General features: G+C 39.3%; 1 protein-coding gene across 1 annotated transcript; it reads right to left on the reverse strand.

The window, feature by feature from the left end:
* Positions 1 to 10,499: 10,499 nt before the first annotated feature.
* Positions 10,500 to 15,959, reverse strand: ft1 (alpha(1,3)fucosyltransferase gene 1). The gene is made up of 2 exons (XM_067425032.1): positions 15,913 to 15,959; positions 10,500 to 11,391 (listed from the first exon to the last, which is right to left on the reverse strand). Exons 1-2 carry the CDS (start codon positions 15,957 to 15,959, stop codon positions 10,500 to 10,502), a joined length of 939 nt encoding a protein of 312 aa, XP_067281133.1.
* Between the last annotated feature and the right edge of the window lie 8,543 nt (positions 15,960 to 24,502).

The following is a 24,502-nucleotide window of genomic DNA, read 5'->3' on the forward strand; positions in this document are numbered from 1 at the left end:
ATGGTCTGGAGTGCCATGTCAGCTGCTGGTGTTGGTCCACTGTGTTTTATCAAGGGCAGGGTCAATGCAGCTCGCTATCAGGAGATTTTGGAGCACTTCATGCTTCCATCTGCTGAAGCTTCATGGAGATGAAGATTTGGTTTTTCAGCACGACCTGGCACCTGCTCACAGTGCCAAAACCACTGGTAAATTGTTTACTGACCATGGTATTACTGTGCTCAATTGGCCTGCCAACTCTCCTGGCCCGAACCCCATAGAGAATCTGTGGGATATTGTGAAGAGAAAGTTGAGAGACGCAAGACCCAACACTCTGGATGAGCTTAAGGCCGCTATCGAAGCATCCTGGGCCTCCATAACACCTCAGCAGTGCCACAGGCTGATCGCCTCCATGCCACGCCGCACTGAAGCAGTCATTTCTGCAAAAGGATTCCCGGCCAAGTATTGAGTGCATAACTGAACATAATTATTTGAAGGTTGACTTTTTTTGGGACACTAAAATTATGATTAAAGTTATTCAACTAATTATACAAATAAAATGTATGAATTAGGTCTTATTTAATTCTATAAACTATAATACTGATCTGCCAACATTGTAGCTATATGATAAATGAAAATAAGCTGATAACATCACAGTTTTCTCCAGAACGACTGTACAGCCAAATCTAATTTTGTTGCAATATTATCCTGTTTAAAACTGTGAAGCTGCTTTGACACAATTGTGATTGTAAAAGCGATATATAAATAGAGTTGATTGATTGATTGATTGATTGATTGATTGATTGATTGTATTAAAAACACTTTTCTTTTATTGGTTGGATGAAATATGCTAATTTTTTGAGTTTGGGAGAAAAATAATTTTGGGTTTTCATGAGCTGTATATGAAAAATCATCAGTATTAAAAGACCTGAAATATTTCAGTTGGTGTGCAATGAATCTAAAATATATGAAAGTTTATTTTTTATCATTACATTATAAAAAAATAATGAACTTTATCACAATATGCTAATTTTTTGAGAAGGACCTGTATATATATATATATATATATATATATATATATATATATATATATATATATATATATATATATACACGTGTATGTAGCCTAACAAACAACCTATTTATCATAACTTTAAATAACAGTTATCAGATATCCTATCACCTCTGCTGTTGTTTTTAAATGCCAGTGATGATGTTGTGCAATGAGGCCGTTGTCACGTTGCCGGAAATAGTCAGTGTCCCAATGTAGTGAGCCATAGTGTCTTCTTAACAACACCCAAATTAATGTAAATGATATACTGATACACGACCTAGGAAGCTATGGAGCTGACTGAGGCGCTCCCATGGTTTACACAAGCAAGAAACTATAGCTACCATGTTTCAAAACAATGTTTAAACTGGTCATAAATCAGTGTGAAGAAGAAAAACTATTTAAACAATCATCATAACATATAAAATATTTTTACGATGAATACATTTTTAAACTAATATTTGAAACTGCTTATATTAAGATTAAGTAGCCAAAAGCTTCTGCATCTGCTTTCTTATCCCAATGGCTTCTGCAAACACCCAGCATATAGTAGAGAAATTAAAAAAGGGTAAAAAAATAAATAATAGGCTATACTACTTTATAACATTTCAGTGATGAACTATAGGCTAAAATAAAAGAGCAGTTATGTGTGGACTTTTTCTCGGAAGTGAGGACTCAAAAAACAAACAAACAAAAATGTAGCTTCAATTATTTTTGATAAAATTAGGCTATATATGTCTGTATGGCATTTGACTTTTAAATCAGCCAGCCACTGAAGTAACAGAAAAGCAGTAAACTAACACATGTAAAAATTAAACATGACGTCTTACCATAAATGTGAACCTAGCCTATGCCTGAGTCAGTTTACCACTAATGCCAAATGTTTTGCTGGATAAGTTACCGTACACTGACTGATTGAGAATACCTCGCTACTTTTATCTCATGGTTTGTGCACTGAAATGTTTTAGAGTGGATAAAATAGGTGCATATATATAGGCTACTATTAAGAAGAATTAAGATGAGAATGTTTTTATATTTGACAGTGTAAACAGATTATGGCTGAGTTGATTTACAAAAGTTGTCACACAGTTAACTTAGAAATCTAGAGGAACCCTTGTGGCTAATCTGCCGCGAATGTCGTCTAGCAACTATCAATAGAGTTCTGAGCTGGAAAAACCAAACCCTGGTCGGGCCAATCACATCGTGTATAGAGTCGGTGGGCGGGGCTTAACATAATGACGGCCGAGTTGCGTTCGCGTGCTTCTAGTAAACACAGAAGCTGGCGAACGGCGGTCTTTCGAATCAGCTTTGACCGCGACTCTGGAAGACTTGGAGTTAAGGTTTTCTCTGAGAAAAGAACAAAGAACGGCACTGAAGTCATTCTTAAAAGGGGAAGATGTGTTCTGAGTTTTTCCGACCGGATACGGCAAATATTTAATCTATAAACTAGCTCTGCTTCACCTTCGTTGCTCTGGTTGGTTGTAGCGCTATCCTATCGCGTGCAGAGGGAGTTTGAAAGACAACCGTTTATCCCGCCTCTCGGATTGAGCTGTCAATGGTGAGTTTCCAGACCAAACATCTTGATGTGGGTCTGGCTTGTCAGGCTATCAAACAGTGTCATCTAATCACAGATTTCAGCAGAGTTGCCTTCTTAGATTCGATTGGCCACCCCATTTTGACATTGAAGAGCGGTGTTAAGGCCGCTGATTGGCTTACATAAGCGGCTGCTTCCGAAAACTGTAAAATTCCTACCTACCTTGAAAATGCACATTTAAAGGTAGGGCATCAAGACGTGTTTAGGAGCCTAAGGGCCCATGAATGTATGGGGCCCCCAGATATTGGTTTTATTAGTAACAGTATAGTAGTAATGAAATATAAATTGTAAATGTATAATCTACCAGAGTAACAAATAAAACAAAATTATGTCTTATTTCTGCATTTCAGGCAAAAAATCTCTCCGCTCATTTACTGCATTTCTGCGTAGCCTACAATCGCTGAGTGAGATCAGATGGTAAACTGTCAAATTAGAGAAGTCTTCGCTCGACAACGAACGGTCATCAAAACCGAGGCTACAGCCATAGTCTATTTAATAGGTTATGTTTTTCACCACTGAAAATAAAAAGAATGTCATTTTGGTTTTTGTAAATGTGACTCCGTGCATTTAACGTCAAATAATCTAAAAAAAAATCAAAAGCACAACGTTCTGTAGGCTTTATGTTCACAGCTGCTGAGCACGAATTCCAGCGCAACGCTTCAGTTAACAGTCACAAAGTGCAAGATGAGATGTGTAAGTTAGCAAACTAAACAGCTGTGTTTCGATAGAAGTTAAACGAGCGACAGAAACAATCAGTTTGCAAAGACTGTATCAACCAAAGCTCAGCTTTGAGAAGGGGAATATGCAGGTCAGGAAGGAGAAGATGATGGAGATGAGAAGCAGCTATTGTGCTATTTAACTACCGGTCAAACGTGTGAGAATGGCAAGATCTTTAAAATGTTTTTGTAAGAATTATCTTCTGCATTTATTTGATCCAAAATACAGCAAAAACAGTATTATTGTGTAATTTTTTTTCTATTTTAATACATTTTAAAATATATTTTATTCCTCATTCCAGTGATCAAAGCTGATTTTATCCTCATTACTCCAGTCTCAAGAGTCACTTAATCCCTCGGAAATCATTCTAATATGAGGATTTGATGATCAACAAACATTTATGATTATCTGTGCTGAAAACAGTTTTCAGGATAAATTAATGAATAGAAAGTTCAAAAGAACAGCATTTATCTGAAATATAAAGCTTTTGCAACATTATAAATGTCTACACTGTAAAAAAAAATTGGTTGGTTTTTGTTGGTTTAACTTAAAAAAGTAAGTAACCTGGTTGCCTTAATTTTGAGTTTATTGAAATTAAAAATTTGAGTTGATACAATGAAGGAAATTTGTTTAATAAATATAAACTCAAAATATGATTGTATCGGAACCACATACAAAATTTGACAAATCATGAAAATAGCACTATTTGGCATGTTTCACTGCGTCATCAAAAATAAAACACACACAATTATCCAATATGCTTACAAAATCTTTTAATAATATTTTTAAAAAGGTTGTCGAATCTCTAAAAATGTTCATTGTATTAACTCAAAATTTTAGTTTCAATGAACTCAAAATTTTAAGGTTTTTAAAAAAACCTTAGCCTATAGCCTATTCATCAAATAATCCTAAAAAAATTATCTTACACAACTGCTTTCAACATTGATAATAATCATAAATGCTTCTTGAGCAGTGAATCCTGAGAGTGAAGGATCATGTGACACTGAAGACTGGAGTAATGATGATAAATCCAGCTTTGATCACAGGAATAAAGGACACTTTACTATATATGTTCACATAGAGAAGTTGCACAGCTGTCTATGTCATCGACTCTAAATGTCCTGTCATCAACTAGATTAATCGCAGAACGCATTTTACACAAAACAATAGTTTAGTCATACATTCAAGAAGAAGGTCCAGACTTCAAAAGTGCGACTATTTCTGCCACAACACCACTGTACTGTGGTGTTACATTGTTGGTGATATGTGTGAACTGAACCCCCTAAACTTTGTTAATGGTTTGATGATCTGTGGTTTAGAGGATTCTGGCTGAACGCTCCCCACTAGATCTCACAGCGATGTTAATTCTGTGGCGAATTCAAACGCTTTCTCACTGGATCTCCCGCGCTGTGTAACGGTGCCTGATCCGGTGTCACCAGATCGGCGTGCGTGCGTGTGTGTGTGGGTGGGTGTGAGCTTGCTATCACCAGACAAAGCTCAATTTAAAACTGAACATTGGTCTGAGGGGCGCAGTTCCGTTCTACTTTCGTTTCGTTGCTCGTTTCTCCTAACAGAAATGGCAGCTCTCGTCATTTGGGCTCATCAATTTAGTCGTACCAGCAGGGGGGAAGAAAGGTGAGCCCAAAATGACAATTTTGGACGCAGTATGGAGCAGGTGGAAGGGCCATTCAGCGTGCAGTTGATCAGGTTTGCCGAGTTACATGACGAGTGAGTCGACAACGCGCGCAGCAGTTTCACCCGTCTTCATCCAGAATGCTCCCTAACCTACAAAACGTATAATTTAATATACGCGTTCATTTTCATTTAATGTCTTCCTAAATGTTAGCACTTTTTGCGTTAATTTGCCTCACAATGAATCGCTTCCAGTAGGCTATTCCTCATTTGTAAGTCGCTTTGGACAAGCGTCTGCCGTAATGAATACATGTAAATGTAATGTAAATGTGAGCACAAAGAAGATTGACATATAGTATTTTTTCCTGCTATGGAAATCACCGTCAACTGTCTGATTACTTTGGTTATTTTGTGTTGAACAGAAGAAAGGATTGAACCAACTTGAGGCTAGTCTAAATGATGACAGAATTTTATTTTTGTGGTAATACCCTTTAAAGAATTTTTCATTGAAAAAACCTAAGCTCTTTTCTTTTTCAAGATTAACTTTTCAACAATAGTGATTTAAAATCAACATCATATTGTAACATTGATCAAACAATATTACCAAAGATTATCTTTGTTCATTTCAGTGTTGATTCAACATCAGTGATGTAGAATCAGTCATAGTGATGTTGATATCAATGACATCTCACCATTGTTTCAACAGTAACTGAGGGTGCAAAAGTAATACTGAACCAACATCACGGTTTAACATTAAATGTATGCAATTAGTGTTGATGCATCAACATTGATTCAACATTCAGTACGTTTGCATGGATAAAAATACTCTGATATTAACCTGATTTATACTCTGATAAAGAGCCTACCATGTACACAGTGATTTCTAAATACCTTAATCCGGCTCAATTCATACTCAAAGTAAACACAAATCGAATTAAGTATTCCTCGTGGAGGACGACGTGACGTGGAGTATTCTTATTTTAGTTGCATTATCAAAGTGTTTTAGACATTGAACACCTTAATCACACTATTAATGTTGTGTAGGAGTTTTTCTCTGCATTTTGCGACAGGACACACACACACACACACACACACACACACACACACACACACACACACACACACACACACACACACACACACACACACACACACACACACAGCAGTGGTCAGCCATTTGATGGCAAACAAAAGAGCATGATTTGGCTTCAAGTAACTCCGGTCCGGTCATCAGTACCTCAGAGGTTGTCGCTGTGGCAGAGGCCTGTTGCTGGAGAATTTGTATCTGCTGTCCATGACAAATAATTGCACAAGCTGTTGTAAAATTAAAAAAATCAAACACCCAAACCTGTATGCTGATAAGTGAAATTGGAGGGAACGTTGGACTGCATGGCATGGGGATGTTGACATTAATCGGTTTATGTTTTATAAAACGGGAACATGGAATATTCTAAAAGCAACTCATGTGAATCACCGTAATCAGAATATTATTCATGCAGTCCTATTCAGATTAAGGTCAATAATTAGATTACTGCAGTGTCAGTGTTTCAACGATTGCTTGCTATCTAAGTCAGTCTGCTTGTTAACAGCAGGTGTTTGTCACTAATGACAGCAAACTTGATGGCTGAATCCGAAAATTGCTCCCTAAACCCTCAATCACTATTCCCTATGTTAGTCCACTAATACAGCTCACTTGAAGGATTGAATGAAAACTAATAATGACAGTCGTTGAGAGCTACATCGGCTCGTCATTGTGGTGCAATGTGGGATTGAATGAGCGCACTTGATAATGACAGAAAATTCAGGACCCACTTTTGGAACGTTTAGTCCAAACTTTTTTTTAACTTATTCACCGTATTCCCCAGAGTTAGATAAGCTAGCCTATTTAGCACAAAGACTGGAGGTAAACGGCTCCATCTAGCCTATTGCTTCATAAGTGAGAAAATAACGCCAACATTTTCCAATTTATTTGTTGTGATATGTATAGTTATATCGTATACTAAGACCGATGGAAAATGAAAATTTGCGATTTTCTAGACCGATATGGCTAGGCTCTCATTCCTGCGTAATAATCCAGGATCTTTGCTGCCGTACCATGGGTGCAGCGGTGCAATGATATTACATATCCGTCAACATAACCAACAGCAGCAGTTATTTTATCAGTTATTGAGCAGTCGGCTAGATAGAGCCGTTTACCTCCAGTCTTTGTGCTAGGCTAGTTTATCTAATTCAGATACAGTGAATAAGCTGAAGTCCCAAAAGGTCGGGACTAAACATTCCTTTAAGCCCACCTAATATTAAGTGAATTCCTCTGTCGTTATCAAGTGCACTCATTTAATCCCAAATTGCACCACAACAAGGAGCCGATGTAGAGCTCAACAGTTGTCATTATTCGCTCACTTGTTGTCATTGACTCCTTCAAGAGAACTTTGAACTTTTTCCAGGCTTTGTGCTAAGCTAGGCTAGCAATGAGAATAGTATGTATGGACTTATCTAACTCTGGGGGATACGGTGAATAAGCTGAAGTCCCTTACACCTAGCCTTACCCATACCACCACACCTGTCCCTAACTTTACCCCCCACCTCAATATCATTAGAAGTGTTTTGCAAAACAATATAAACACAATAAGTACATTGTACTTGGGGGTATAGGTGAAATTTCAGACTCTGTCTCTGAGCGTGTCTCTGAATTTACAGTAGGCTACTTTACAAATATTGCCTATAATGCAGTTTTCTACAGAATGGAAAAAGAATTTAGCTGTTTTTTATTTTATTTTTTATTTACAGAAATTAGTTTACAGTGAAATAGATTTCATGGAGGTATTTTATGCAATTTACAGTAAAATACAGTTAAATGTACAGTATTTTTGGAAGGAAACATAATAAATCATCTTATAATTTATAATTTATAAGTAAAAAAGCAGTAAAAAGTCCCGGCTGAAAAATCCTCCCTCACATCTCCCCCTCCCCCCTATTGACAGAAATGAGAGAGGGAGGGGGAGATGTGAGGGAGGATTTTTCAGCCGGGACTCGGTTTTTCAGTCGAAGTATTTTTTAAAAGTGCTGTTACGCCATATTTTATAGTTCTCCTTTTTAATCTGCTTAGAAAAGCACCACATTTTATTTTATGTCACCATACTAGGTCATTCTCAACTATTCGTGCAACTGTATTTAAATAGGGAAACCGTGGAGGTGTTTACCATAGTGAATGAACTGGGCTTAGTGTGCTAAGCTAAATGCTATCAGATCGTCACCACGCGTCAGAGCGATTAAGTGCACACACTCAGATGAGAGAGGGATGTATCAACTCATTTTAGTTAAGGGAATAACATAGTTTAATATGAAAAAGCGGTGAAGTATCCCTTTAAAGATTAAATTGTTGTTGTGCATAAAAAAAATATACACACACTCTTACACAACTCTTACACATTAGTAACCCTTTACCATTTAAAAAAAAATATTATGGAAAAACAGGCTTTTAATTATAAGTTATAAGGAATACTATTCCCTAAAACAATCAAAGCAACATCTCCAGTGTGCTACTCACATGCCCTAACTTATCTACTATACCAACTAAATAAACACACATAAACTCAAAGCAGGTAGCAGCACTCCTAAACTAATGAAATACGTCAAAAGCGAGATGTATTGTGACATATCATAATCTGCTCTCTCTTCTCAGTCTTACCAACAGGTAAGCAAAAAGCATGGACCACATCACATCACACACTATACTCAACCAAAAATTCAAATCTAAATTCATGGGGTAGGACAAAGAATAAAGCATGGTAACAGTAACATTTCATTACAAAAATGAATATGACATCGCCTTTTATACTTCAGGTGGGCATCAATGGAGACACCAGAAGAATGCCTGATGGGTGACAGAAGGGGAAACCAATCAATTTTAATTCAATTTAATTAATTACATTTATATAGCGCTTTTCTAGGCACTCAAAGCGCTTTACACAGAAGGGTGAATCTCCTCAACCACCTCCAATGTGCAGCATCCACTTGAATGATGCGATGGCAGCCATATTGCGCCAGAACGCTCACCACACACCAGCTGATTGGTGGAGAGGAGACCGAGTGATGAAGCCAATCAGGATATGGGGATTATTTTAGGAGGCCATGATGGACAGGGGCCAATGGGCAAATTTGGCCAGGATGCCGGGGTTACACCCCTAGTCTTTATCGAAGGACATCCTGGGATTTTTAACAACCACAGAGAGTCAGGACCTCGGTTTAACGTCTCATCCGTAAGACGGTTCTCTTGGACAGCATAGTGTCCCCATCACTATACTGGGGTGTTAGGACCCACACAGACCACAGGGTGAGCGCCCCCTGCTGGCCTCACTAACACCTTTACCAGCAGCATTATGGTTTTCCCAGTTGGTCTCCCATCCAGGTACTGACCAGGCTCAGCCCAGGGAAACCAGTCTTGGGCTACAGGGTGATATGGCTGCTGGCAATCAAGATCTATAGTGGAAGACAATAACAAAGAATATAAACATACCTGACCGTAGCATTGTGGAAAGCTGACAAAAAAACAAAAAGCAAAAAACATTCATGTTTTAGTACTTTAGTGCGATGGAATATTAACATTATATCGGTAAATGAAATATAAAATTTGTACCATAAATTAATGTCCTGTCAAATCTAAAATGTTGTATAGTATATTTAAAGCTACACTGTGTAACTTTTTAAGTTTATTCTTAGCTAAAAACACTTAGTTCTTTCAAAAATATATGTGCTTATTAAAGTACATTTACTTCTTTCAATTAATAATGTATTCTCGTAAATGTATAATATGCCATTAAAAATACATACGGGTGAGGGGTTTGAATGCCGGTCACCATGTTGCCCCTCCATCTTGAAAGTACAGTAGCCAAAGAGGGACATACCCATAAATTCAAGCTTTGCCTTTCGCGTTTTAACACTCGATGGCGAATAGGGGGACTGCCATGTTATCTTGGACTAAATCGGCCACCGTAGGAGTTAAAACCAAATCAGAATTGAGAGGAACAGAAACGAATATTCACTGGAAGGTCATATACATTTTCACCGCTAGATGGGGGAAAATATCACACAGTGTAGCTTTAATGGTAAAGTAGTGGCAACCAAATAGCTGTTTTTTTTATTACAGTGCCAATAATTCACTCACAATTAAGCCGTCTATCAATATCTCTCCAATAATTGCATTAGCTCTAAAATTGCCATTTGGAATTAGTAATGGAAGCTTGGAATGAGATTATTAAGAAATGATTACACACAAAAGCATTTTAAGGACAAAAACCTCTCAAATGTCTTGAAATAAAACATCCTGACATGGTAACTGTAGTGTAAATGGAATATTTATTACATTATGCAGAAAAAAACCTGTAAAAATAACAAATTAGATTTTGTTCTTTGAACCGTTGTAATCCCTGCCCCTAACAGATATAAAATAACAATTTTCCATAAATTTATAATGGTTTATAAATGTAAAGTTTATATACTCATGACTTACCACCGTTTTGAAATGCCCCTCTAATCCCAGTACCAGCTGTCGAGATCTTTGAACACTCTGTAGTGTTTATTCTTTCTAATATGATCACAAATCCGACAGGCATGTGCAGGACCGAATGGTACACCCTTTGAAACAAAATGTTCTCTCCATCTGAAGTATTGCTTGTACTCGTCCTCGTTTTTGTCCAAGAATTTCAGATGATCGGCCAGTTCTTTTGGGGATGGGAAGTCATCCACATGGATGAAGGCTTTACTTGGTATGAACTGCTCATAGTTCGCTCTTGGTGGGCCAAGAACAACAGGAACGGTACCAAGCGCTAGAGGGGTGAACACCTTCTCAGTCATGTAGTCTCTATGAATGGAATTCTCAAAAGACAAGTAGAATTTGCACCTGAGCATCAAATTTAAATATTCTTCATTATTAATTTGTTTGTTGAAGTGTCTTCCATAGGCTTCCACGTTAATGTGTTTCGCTAACTCAGTAAAGTATTGTGAACGCTTAAAGTCTGGAGAATAGTTACTTACTATCCAGCAAACTAATGTATCCTTCTTTGGGATAGTATATTTTTTCTCTTCCTCTGTGGCCTCTGAGATATGACCGTAAGGTACTGGAACATCTGAATCCTTGCGGTAACTTGAAGTCAGATTAAACTGATCCTTCAGCAGGGGAATTCGAACTGAATTAGTTGGAGACTCCATATTCCACCATATCCACTTCTGGAAAACTGGTCTTGGAAGTTTCGGCATGTTGGATAAATCCCCACTGATCTCCCTATGATGAAACATAACTCCATGTGCTTGGTTAAACAGATTTCTGTCGTCTGTTAAACGACAGCCATGGATATTAAAAGCTGAACTGCAGGATCCAAGGTTAAAAGGAACATTAAAAGGCCACATCCAGATCAACAGAATGGTGTCTGGTTCTTCTTTCTCAGCTGTTTCTGCGCTGATGTTATTGATCTGGTTTTTAGCAGCAGGGCATTTGAACAAGTTTATGTTTGAAAATTTAAATCCTGGTGGTATGAGATAGTACAAATATAATGTAAAACACACCAATAAGAACAGGGCAATTATTATGATCCGAGTTGTTTTGGAAGGAGTTGTTGACATCATTTTATATGTCGGCATTCACTAATGTAGGGGAAAAGATAAAATAGGATTAAAAAATACATAAATGGTCAAGATCAAGATTTGTATGGTAACATGTACATACTGATTTCACCCTGTGCTACAAGATACACTCATCGTGCAGCTCTTCTGTCAGAAGTCGATTCTAAATGGAGCTCGCGCGTTTATAATGTTCACTTCTGCCCGGTGTGAGATCCCTAAATACGGCGCCGAGCTTCAGTCCGGTGTGCGACCCCCTTTAGGCACAATCGGCTTAAGAACGTGCATATAAACGCACAAAGTGTTCTTTTCCTCTCTAGGCAAGTATTTTTTTTAGGTTTATTTATCAAAATGTTCTTTTATATATTTGTGTGATGTTCTGTGTTTCGATCGCGGCTTTTAAATGTTATGAGAAAGCGGTTAATTTACGAATGCGTAGTGTAGCCTAGTTTTGATCACTTTATTAAAAGTGGTGGCTGTGTGCCGTGTGTAAAGTAAAATAAAAATAGTCTTAGCCTCCTGCTGACTATTGTCCTGCCCTTCCCAACCCGTTTGTACCGTTTATTTTTTCCCGGTCTATGCTTTACACACACATAGATGATTCGACTATCGGTCGACCATAGAGAGATTAGAAAATTCTGATTCGAATGTGTAAATCCTTAGTCGGGGACACCCCTAGTTATTAAATATCCGAGTAACGTCAGTGACTGACAAATGGGGGTTTCGCTTAGAAGCCAATCATCTTCGAGATCTTAGAAAATGCCCCCAATGGCAGTGCCAGTGCAATGGGCATGCAGAATTGGCATGGGTAACTCTGCCTACCCCTGTGGGTATATAAGAAAGTACGCTGGCATGATCCCATTATGTTACCGCTTCGCATCTCTGAGCCCCAGAGAGAGGTGACAGTTGAGTTGCGTCACCTCAGGACCATGCCACTCTCATCCCTCTCTGTTGCCAGCCTCCTCTCAGAGCAGACCCCAGTGGAACGTGCGTCCTTCCCTGGTCTCCTCTGTCAGGATGCAGCTGCTGATTGTGCCCCCACACCGGGACGCTATGCCTCTGACGTCCGGGCCAATCACGCTGCCTCGCTGCTCCACCCGGGGTATGTCTGTGGTTCAAATGACCCCGCTGGTGCAGTTCCTGGGAGTCTGGCAACAGCTTCCACCACAGGTTGGGGTGTCATGTGCAATGGACAAGCTGCTGCGGGCCCCCAGCGCTGCCTGCATGTCAATTGCCTCAAGTTGCTGACTGTACGGTTCGCCCTGCACCGCTTCGGAGCGTTGCTGAGGGGTACATGTAGTATTCCGGTCAGATAACACAGCCGTTGTAGCATACATCAACCTCCAGGGCGGTTTACACTCCTGCCATATATCTCAACTTGCCCGTCATCTTGTCTTATGGAATCAGAAGCATCTGAGGTCCCTTCATGCTGTCCATATCCAGGGTATCCTGAACCGTGCAGTCGACGAGCGCTCACAGGTTCAGCCACTCCCTGGAGAATGGCGACTCCATCCCCAGAAGGTCCAGCTGATTTGGGAACAGTTCGGCGACGTTCAGGTAGACCTGTTACCTCCCCCGACTCTTCCCACTGCAGCCTGTACTATTCCCTGACCGAGGGCACGCTTGACACGGATGCACTGGCACACAGCTGGCCTCTGGGCCTGCGCAAATATGCGTTCGCTCCAGTCAGCCTTCTTGCACAGGTTCTGTGCTAGGTCAAGGAGGACAAGGAGCAGGTCATTTTGGTCGCCCCATACTGGCACGGATGGATCGGATTCCCTGGCCGATTCCTCTGAGACAGAAATCTGAGATGGGGCATACTTTGGAACCTCCATTTGTGGCTCCTGGATGGGACGCAGCAGGTTTGAGTACCCTACCAACTCCGGTGGTGGCTACCATCACTTCCGCTAGGGCAGAGTCTACGAGACACACCTTTGCGTTGAAGTGGAAGCTCTTTGTCACCTGTTGTTCTTCTCGCCAAAAAGACTCCTGGAAATGCCTGATCAGGTCTGTGCTCTCGTTCCTCCAGGAAGGGTTGGATCAAAGGCTGTCTCCTTCCACCCTCAAGGTGTATGTGGCCGCAATATCTGTCTACCACGACCTCTTGGAGAACAAACCGGTAAGTCAGCACAACCTGATCATCAGGTTCCTGAGGGGAGTGAGGAGACTACATCCTTCTTGCGCTCCCCTCATGCCCTCTATGGACCTCTCAGTAGTTTTAGATGTTCTGCAGAGGGCTCCCTTTGAGCCTTTGCGGTCAGTCAATATTAAGTTCTTGTCTATGAAGACAGCACTCCTGACCACATTGGCCTCCATCAAGAGGGTAGGGGACCTGCAGGCATTTTCGGTTGACAAAGTCTGCCTGAAATTAGATCTGGATATGTGCCCAAGGTTCCCACCACACCGTTCAGAGACCAGGGGGTGAACCTGCAAACGCTGCCATTTGAGGAGGCAGACCTAGCCTTGGCACTGTTCTGTCAAGTACGCGCTCTCCATGCTTACGTAGACAGGACGCAGTGTTAAGGACCTCAGACCAGCTCTTTGTCTGTTATTGTTAGAAGCTGAAAGGGCAGGCTCTCTCAAAACAGAGGGTGTCTCACTGGATAGTGGGTGCCATTGTTTTGGCTTTTCCATGCCAACTTGGAGTCAGGGCACACTCTACTCGGAGTGTAGCCTCCTCTTGGACTTTAGCGCATGGCACTTTGCTGACAGACATCTGCAGAGCTGTAGGCTGGGCGACACCTAATACATTCGCAAAATTCTACAATCTCAGAGTGGAGCCTGTGTCCGTCTTGTAATCGCCTCCACTAGTGGCCAGGAATGGATCAGGCTCAAGTGTCTTCCCTTGCTTGCCATTCCCCTCTATGGACTGGACACGGCGATATTTCCTCAGGTGAGCTTTCTGGAAGCCCTGAGCTCCTCCAGCACTGTCGACACCGACACCACTAAGTCTGCCCTATGTAGCCCAGACCCTCGTGTCCGGCCAGGTGCCTCCATGTGCATGGTTCCCCCACCAGGTGACCCCCACATTTGTATTTCCACCGTAAGCCTCCTTGAGCAGGTCTCTTCCTTTGGCAAGCTTGCTGCCTCTGGGGTTAAAAGTCCACCTTCGGATGGTTCCCCAGAGTTCTTCCATATGCAGCCCTTAGATAGTCATATGTGTACTCTCTAAATCCTCCCTAGGCATATTAGCATATCTCCACCTGAAATATGCTTCCCAGTGTACCTTGGGTTGCACTGACTAGTCGACTAATCGACTAGTCGACCTTAATGCTCTTTCATGACGCTTTAAGCTTGACGTCTACTAGTCGCTGGCCTATAGAGGGCGCAACAGGATAAACAATTTCCTGACAAGCAGGCTCTGTTTTGAACAGTTAAAAATGACAAATTAATGCATACTCCGAGAGCTCTCCACAAGACACATTTGATTATACCATCTGGATGCTCAAAATTGATCAGGAGAATGCAGGCTTATTGTACTCGTAAGTTAATTATCGCGCTAAACTAATGCATGCTGCATTGGAACACACACACACATAGCCGATCGCACATCAAGTGGAGATCGCGTGCCTCACAAAACCATTCAGTAGTGCAGAAATCTATCAACACTGTTCTGTGATCTATCAGTAAAAAAGCTTCGAAACTGAAAAGTTCTAGCATATATTTCTTGATAACTAAAACTCACAGCTTCACTATTCTTGTGCGTTAAGACATTCTTGTGCATTATAATGGACAGAGGAATTCTGTGAAAAAGGTTTTGTCTTACTGTCTTGAACTGAAGTAAACTTGAAAAGAGTAAACTTCCCCACGGACCCCTTTGCCCCCCTTGGACTTATAATAGAGTGTAATTTTCTCACTCAAACCACTGCTGTTACTGATTGCTTTTAGAGGGAGACACTGCACATAACTGCTGTTCTAGGATCTGTTTTCTTGGTAATAATAGCATAATATCAGCAAAAAAAGAGTTGGCCTATAGCCTCCTTGTTAGAGCGTCCAACTCTCATGCCGGCGGACCTGGGTCCGAGTCCCGGTCCGAACAGAAGGGGTTGCATTGGTGCCATGACCCGGATGGGAGTGAGGTTTAGGGGAGTGAGTGTAACAGAGGCTAGCTAGTAGTAGTTGCTTTATGAGTAAACCTCACTCCTCTGACCTCAAGACGACTGCGACTGACGCTAGAGGTTGCAGCCTTTAGCCTCCTTGTTAGAGCGTCCAACTCTCATGCCGGCGGACCGGGGTTCGAGTCCCGGTCCGAACAGAAGGGGTTACATATATACATATAGACAGATAGATCGATAGCCATTTTTGTACGCATTTTTTAAGTTAATATGATTCTTTAGAGTCTAAATTAAAACTTTTAAGAATTCTCATTAGCATTGTAAGAAAACTAATCTGAAAGCAAAACAGCTCAGTTTTCAGCAGGCCATTTCAGTGCATGCGACTTTAAATGATAATGAGCTTTGCTCACCCCGCCCCTCTGTTCTGTGGCTTTGAGTGTTGCCTAGACAACAGTTCAAGTTGGGTATATTTTGAAGAAAAAATGTCAAAGGGAGTCAGGGGCGTAGAAATTTTTGGCCCTATGAAAGATTATGAGCTTGGGCCCCCTATCTTACCAAACATACAGGCCAACCTATGATTTTTAAAATGTTTTTAAAGAAGTCTCTTCTGGTCACCAAGGCTGCATTTATGTAATTAAAATACAAAAAAAGCTGTAATATTGTGAAATATTATTCAAATGTAAAATAACTTCTCTATGTGAATATATATAGTAAAGTGTCATTTATTCCTGTGATCAAAGCTGGATTTATCATCATTACTCCAGTCTTGTGTCACATGATCCTTCACTCTCATATGAGGATTCACTGCTCAAGAAGCATTTATGATTATTATCAATGTTGAAAGCAGTTGTGTGAAACATTTTTTAGAATTATTTGATGAATAAGTTTTTTTTATTCTTTTTGAGAAAGAACTTAAATTAATACATAATTTATTCAGCAAGGATGCATTAAATTGTTCAAGTGACAGTATAGACAATTACTGTATAATGTTTATTGCAGATAGCCTAAATGCTGTTCTTTTGCGTTTTCTTTTCATTAAATTATCCTGAGAAGAGAGATTATTTCAACACAAATAATCATAAATGTTTGTTGATCATCAAATCCTCATATTAGAATGATTTCTGAAGGATTAAGTGACTCTTGAGACTGGAGTAATGAGGATAAATTTAGCTTTGTTCACAGGAATGAGGAATAAAATATATATTTTAAATGTATTCAAATAGAAAAAAAAAATTACATTGTAAAAATATTACAGAATAATACTGTTTTTGCTGTATGTTGGATTAAATAAATGTAGCCTTGGTGAGCAGAAGATACTTCTTACAAAAACATTTTAAAGATCTTCCCATTCTCACACGTTTGACCGGTAGTTAAATAGCACAATAGCTGCTTCTCATCTTCATCTCCATCATCTTCTCCTTCCTGACCTGCATATTCCCCTTCTGTTGATACAGTCTTTGCAAACTGATTGTTTCTGTCGCTCGTTTAACTTCTATCGAAACACAGCTGTTTAGTTTGCTAACTTACACATCTCATCTTGCACTCTGTGACTGTTAACTGAAGCGTTGCGCTGGAATTCGCACTCTGCAGCTGTGAACATAAAGCCTACAGAATGTTGTGTGCTTTTTTTTTTTTTTTAGATTATTCATTACTCATATAATTTTTTAGATTATATGAGTCACATTTACAAAAAACAAAATGACATTCTTTTTATTTTCAGTGGTGAAAAACATAACCTATTAAATAGACTATCAGTGTAGCCTCGGTTTTGATGACCGTTCGTTGTCGAGCAAACACTTCTCTAATTTGACAGTTTACCATCTGATCTCACTCAGCGATTGTAGGCTACGCAGAACAGGACGGAACCATGCAGTAAATGAGCGGAGAGATTTTTTGCCTGAAATGCAGAAATAAGATAGCCTGACAAGCCAGACCCACATCAAGATGTTTGGTCTGGAAAATCACCATTATCAGGGCGCTATCCAAGAGGCGGGATAAACGGTTGTCTTTCAAACTCCCTCTGCACGCGATAGGATAGCGCTACACCAACCAGAGCAACGACGGTGAAGGGGAGCTCGCTGACTGATTAAACATTCGCCGTATCCGGTCGGCTAAACTCCGAACACATCTTCCCTTTTTAAGAATGACTTCAGTGCCGCTCTTTGTTCTTTTCTCAGAGGAAAGCTTAACTCCAAGTCTTCCGGAGGCGCGGGCAGAGCTGATTCGAAAGACCGCCGCCGTTCGCCAGTTTCTGTGTTTACTAGAAGACTGTGTTACTAGAAGCACGCAAACGCAACTCGGCCGTCGTCATTATGGCCCCGCCCGCCGACTCTATAGCCTACCTACACGATGTGATTGGGCCGTCCAGATTATGAGGAATACAGCTCAGATAGGAATTGAGAGTTGCTAGACCACACTTGCGGGCAAATTAAATTTGCTGCCGCTAGGGTGCGTCTAGATTTCTAGGCTAAAAAAAAGACATAATTTTGTTTTATTTGTTACTCTGGTAGATTATACATTTACAATTTATATTTCATTACTACTAGTACTCTAATAAAACCAATCTCTGGTGGCCCAAATATTTCATGGGCCCTTAGAATCGTCCTAACTTTCTCCCCATTAGCTACACCCCTGACGGGAGTCTCTGAGGACACATCTGTGCAACCATATCAATTTGAACCGGAGTTGGATCTGGAAAAAAAACGATGCCCCAACGAAATTCGACAATTAAGGCATGAATAGGACGTTTCTAAATGGTTGGTTAATGTAATGTCACTTTTACCTATCTTTGTATGTATGTTACTGGCAGGGAAACATTAGCGTAGTGAGATACGAATGCTATGTGTTTACTTATGAATATGTTAGTTCATTGACAGATTGATGTTACAGCTAATTCCAAGAAAAATTTGTATCTGTAAATGTATAGGCTTTTCAGTGATGCATAACGTTATGCAGTGAAATAACTGTTACAACACGTTTTTTTTTACAGTAACAGACACTGTTATAAACCATCTACAAAAGTAAGCTTAGTGTAGTGTTACCACATTAACTTTATCACCACATACACAGTTTGTTATAACACAATAACCATAACGCGTCGTTCATATGAACGTGGGATTATGAATTATATTGACAACATCATACATAGAAAGCATACCATAAATTAACCCTGTAAACTTTGGCCGCATTCATCATAAAGCGTAAAGTGATTCAAACTACACTCACTTCTTCTGGAGGTGCAGCAAGAACACGAATAGTTGATATTGTCCACTATTGACAATATCAGTAGTTGAAAATATACGAACAATATACTAATAAACAACAAATTCAACAAATTAAAATATATATTTTTGTTACTTTATTTGTACTGAAGTACTAAATATATACCGGTAGGCTGATTGTAGGGAACATCACAAAGTCTAATAAAAAATGAAAACATCTGATTAAACTTCACAACAAATTAAATTTAAACCATGTCTGTGCTTTGTTTGTTATGAGATGATTTATAGATAATGGGAAGATCTGCGTAAAACTTAAACTTGCACTAAAATTCATTCAGCGTTTTGAGACTGTATAAAACATGTTTTAATCGATACTGAGAGGATTCTGGTAAATTAAACATATGATTGGTCATTATTTTCATCAGAAATACCCATGATTGGCTACAATACTCAACGCTGTAAAATCCTGTTGTACTCTTGTGGCCCAAATAAAATAACCAGATCACTCAAGAAAAAGATTAACGTTGTCTCTTCTTCATCTCTCCCCAGAATAAAATTACACTGTAAAGCCTAGTCAAATTCGATGAACATATTGTAAACATTTGCCAGAAATAGGTAAAACTGCTGTCTATCCTGCTTAATCCTATTCAAACAGATTGACAGGCCAGAGTTGTTTGGAACTATTGAAAGCTCTATGGCTCTGGTCAGCACAATATGGCCGTTATCTGATTGGCTTAAGTAGACGGTGGGTGGAGGAGTCTACCTATTTGTGGATTTGAGTTTACACTAGAAATGTTTCAAAATCCACGCGCTGTGCTGCGATTTTAAAATGTGCAAGAAGTGATCCACTAATGCAGAGGAAACCATCAACAAATACACAGGAAGCGATTTACAAATGAATGTGCTTGTGACGTAAAAACATGTGTGTATAAGTAACCTAGTTACAATAGGCTACATCTGAAATTAATTATTTAATGTATAAACTTGGTCAAAAGCTACATCACAATTAGTTTTGTACATATCATTCTTAATTTTAAATAATTCATAAGTATATGTCTGATTAGTAGCCTATATTTAAAAGGATATGAAAGATGGTAGTAACTAAATTGTTTTTTTAAATTAAAAGATAGTATGATGAAAACACATTTAAAGCACATTTTGTGCAACATTTATATTCATGGTTTGTAAGATAAGTTATAAACCTGATTGAAATGACAGCAATGTTCTGATGTAGACTATAAATAATAATAAATAAAAAATGCTGGTCTCATGTTTCTCTGTCATTATGATAAATATGCACTGTAAAAAAAATCAGGTCTTCAATTGAACATTTTCTAGTGACTGATCACATCTAAATGTTTCAGCTGGCCGAATTTCATTTCTGTGAATTAAATTGCATCAATTCACAGAATTTCATTTCGGCCAACTGAAAAATGTATATGTAATCAGTCACTAGAAAATGTTCAATTCGAGACAATTTTTTTTTTTACACTGTGCATATGTCGAAAGAAACACATTTATTTTTTAGACATTTGCATTGTAATTTTAAAGTCCACTGCAAAACATGTTTGCTATAATATACTTGACAACATCCATTTTATTTCTAAATACTTTTTTACACTTATCCACATACATCCATATTATATCTACCTATCAATCGATCAACCGGAAAAAAAATACATGTTGACTTACCTGTATAAGAAAACTTAAGAGTATCAAAATGATACGTGATTTGTCAGGTGCTTCTTGAAGAATAACCTATTGCACTGGTCAGGTAAAATGCTAATATCATGAAGCTTTGCATATTCAAATACTGAGCAGATCATTGGCAAAGCTGTCAATGTTGTGCCCTTTGAGTATTGTTGTTTTTGTCAGAGGAACTATTGTCACAGAGTGTGAACAGAGGACTCAGAAGCAGAAGATACGTGAACAGTGAGTTTATTGACTTTAAAGCACAACATTATCTACTGACAACAAGGGGCAGAAACCACAGCAGATATTATAAGAGTTCACGCTACAGGTGAGGGAAATCAGCTTGTGATCTGTGTGCACCCACACTGATTATGGAAAGTCAAGCTGCCAACATTAAAAAAAGCAAAAATAAATAAATAAATATATAAATATACATAGACTATTCCAATTTTATAAAAATCCAATAATTATTTGTATTTTTTTAACATATTTATTTACTTATTTACATATTTAATTACATATATTTGTATTTATTCTTTTATTTATTTATATATTTATTCATTTCTAATTTATTAATAAATTTTAACCAAAGCATAGTGATCAAATATTGAAGCTAATAGGCTATTTCAAAAATCTAATTATTTTATTATCTGTATAGCCCAAAAACAGTTATACACACACACACACACACACACACACACACACACACACACACACACACACACACACACACACACACACACACACACACACACACACACACACACACACACACACACACACACACACACACACATATATATGCTAGTATATGCTATATTCTAGTAAGCTACATAACTTTTACATTATTATTATTTACACATCTAGGCTTTATAGGGCACAGGCGTTATATTCCCTATACAGCATGAAGTTCATTATCAATACAATGGGTGAGAAAAACTTACGGCCCCGAAAAATAGCCTATCATCAATTATGTTGTTCCCCGAACATGACCCCTTCTCTGCCAACTTTTTGAACATTTGGTCATGACAGTATTTTTATTTATTTTTTTATTTTTATTTTTAATAACACACAGGCCTAAATAGAAATGATCCGAAACAAATCTACAGCTGAACCGCAACACGTCATGTTGTTTTTTATTTGTGCATTTTAAGGATTGAACTCACTCATTCGAGACTACGGATGGCGCTAGAGAACCTTCTGCCAGCAGATGTGAGCGAACGCTTTAAATATCAGATCTTGAGTGATTATCCAAAGCTAGAATAGGCCCTACTAGTAGCAGATTCCTACTGTAATTCTGTGCGGCCCTATACAGATACTATGCAGGCTCTTGTGAAGATCTGTGGTCAACTCCGCAGGCTTGTTCTGCGGAACATCTCTGAAGTACTAGAAGGCCCCAATCTCAAGCCAGGTGACGTTAAAGCTTTCAAGTTCTTCGCCCTTCGTGTATGCTCTTTAGTGAGTATGTTGGGGCAGGGGGGAGCAGCTGAATTGGAATGCGGTTCATACGTGTCCAGACTCCAAGGCAAGCTTTCCCACAAGCCAGATCAGCTTTAAGAGATATGTTCACTCATCTAGGATCACAGTCCCCACCCTTCTCGACTTTATAGACTGGCTTGAGTACAAGCTCCAGGTCCAAGATGACAACGGCAAGTCAGTTTCGTATGCTCCACCCATCCTGCTGGGCGCAGATAAGCCTGCTGCAGAAATCGAACAGAGAGTGTCCATTCCAGAATCCAGGCCCAGTTCTGCTACAGAGATAAGTCGCACCTACTGCCCTTATTGCGACAATGCGCACATTTCCTTAATGGATACCTCAACTTCAAAGAGCTGACTAAAGAACAGAAAGAAGCCTGGATTCATAAGAATAAGGTCTCTCTCTGCCTGCTGTGTTTCGCTAGCCTGACGTGGTCATACTTAATTCTAGTCAGAATATGAGTCTGAAACTGCTCCATTGGGCTGTGATTATGGGGCGTGTTTCAACCGAACCAGGAAAGACCTCAATTGGATAGACCTACAATCAATCAGAGCAACGAAGCGACGCACTGTGTTGCCAAGTCCGAGTCCGCGCCTAGTTCCTCAAATGTTGTGGGCGGGGCTGAGTTCGGCTGGCATCCAGGCTAGTGTTTCGCACCCCTTTATGTTAATATTCATACACTTCGCCGAACCCAATCGATTCACCTAGAGTTATAAATGGATATGTAAAACATTTTTTTTGTGCATTTCTATGGCACCTTTAAAGCGCGGACAATTAGGACCACACCAAGACAATGATCAGTCACTGACTTTTTTTCACCACGTTTTTTTCGGTTTATTCCGCAACGTTGGCTCTAGACGGACACCATCTGGGTTTTTGGGCAGATCAGCATGTAGAATCAACAGTCTCTGTTTATCACATTGACGCTTGTTAAGTTACCATCGCATCACTTTTTAACGCACAGGGTTCCCTTTAGCGCCATTTTCCGGCGCACAAGGTAAGTTACTCCATTGATTTCAGTTGTTTGCCCAATGCATCAGCTCAAGAGGCATTTAATTCTTTGCATTTTTAAAAGTAGAAATTATTTAATGAATATTTTAAGGCTACCATTATATTTTGGGTCAACTAACTTTACTCCTAAACCTACCCACTTCTAAACAATATAAAACACGTAACAGGCCAATAAAAGAGTCACAGGTATTGATGCAAAAACTGACCAAATACAGTATGAAATTACAGTATTAACACATTTTGTATTCCAAGTCTTCTGAAGTCATACGATATCTTTATGTGAAGTACAGTTGATCTTAATGTTTTTATTGCTGAAATGATGACCCAAACCGTCACTCCATGAACACACACTCCACTCTTATCTCATTCAAATGATACATCCGACTCTTCAGCATGAAGCGATCGGTCACGAGAGAGGCTACATGAGAGCCAGTGGTATTTTACAGTCAAAACTGACGTAACGATGCAATGGGTCAGGAGACATACGACAGCTGACGTAACATTTCTTCCGACGGCAATTTTTGAAATTAGTTGAGTTTATGACTGTTGACGGATGGCCACACTGAAAGCTTTTGGGGATTTTTTTGGCGCTTGGCCTCGGAACACCAAGAATATTTGTACTTTTTGAATGCGCGTCAGAAAAATATGCTAAAGCGGTAACCTGTGCTTTGACAGTGAAGGAATCTGACCGAGCGTCAATATGTGCCGAATTGGACTGAGAACGTATTGGTAGAATCAGTGCTGGGCTGCCTGTGTGTGAGAGAGAACTCTGATTGACTGTTTAATTTAGTGAATCAGTCAGTGCAAAAGAACAATATCAAAACAGCGAGCAAAGAAGCCAGAGTGGTAAAGACAGATGGCTGTTCTAATTTTGCGTTATCTTACCGTACAAATATTTTAATATTAACATGAGCGGAGAGGGAGTAACATCCCAGAGACTAATACCGAACACCTGAGATAATCAAAGATGAGTTGTTCAAGAAACTGGATCTGTTTACTAAAATTCCCAACAACGGCTCTGTGAAACTTAGGGAACTAGGAGATCTCCTCATGGACATCTTATCGATGAAGCAAGCATTTTTGGATACCACTCGAGCCGAGGCATCAGTCCTATATTAGTAGCAAATCTCTTACACTTTCTTCAAGAAAAATGTGCAGCCCAAGGAAGGTCCAATGCAGAACACAGTGGGCTTTCCCCCACTTTCTCAATCTTTGCTGAGTTTATCTGAAATGAGGCACGCATCAGGAACAATCCTAGTTTTTCCTTTTCTCATTCCAGTGGTATCCTTTCCACAGAATTTTTTTTTTGCCAAATTAACACAGAAATACTCTATCAAACGTCCAACATTAGTTTTTGAAACTTTGTCTATGTTTAGGATGGGAATCCAAGTCTTTAACAGTGTAAAAAGATCAGTATGCACGAAACAGCATTTCACCCCCCCTTTAATGCAATGAATGGAA

The sequence above is a fragment of the Pseudorasbora parva genome, chromosome 19, assembly GCF_024679245.1.
Source record: "Pseudorasbora parva isolate DD20220531a chromosome 19, ASM2467924v1, whole genome shotgun sequence".
Taxonomy (NCBI): Eukaryota; Metazoa; Chordata; class Actinopteri; order Cypriniformes; family Gobionidae; genus Pseudorasbora; species Pseudorasbora parva.

What these genes read in the sequence shown, in the direction of transcription:
- ft1 (XM_067425032.1), bottom strand. Translation starts at nt 15,959, where the DNA reads ATGCTAATGAGAATTCTTAAAAGTTTTAATTTAGACTCTAAAGAATC. An exon ending in AATTTAGACTCTAAAGAATC is followed by an intron (nt 11,392 to 15,912) that starts ATATTAACTTAA and finishes AGAACCAGACAC; the next exon opens with CATTCTGTTGATCTGGATGT.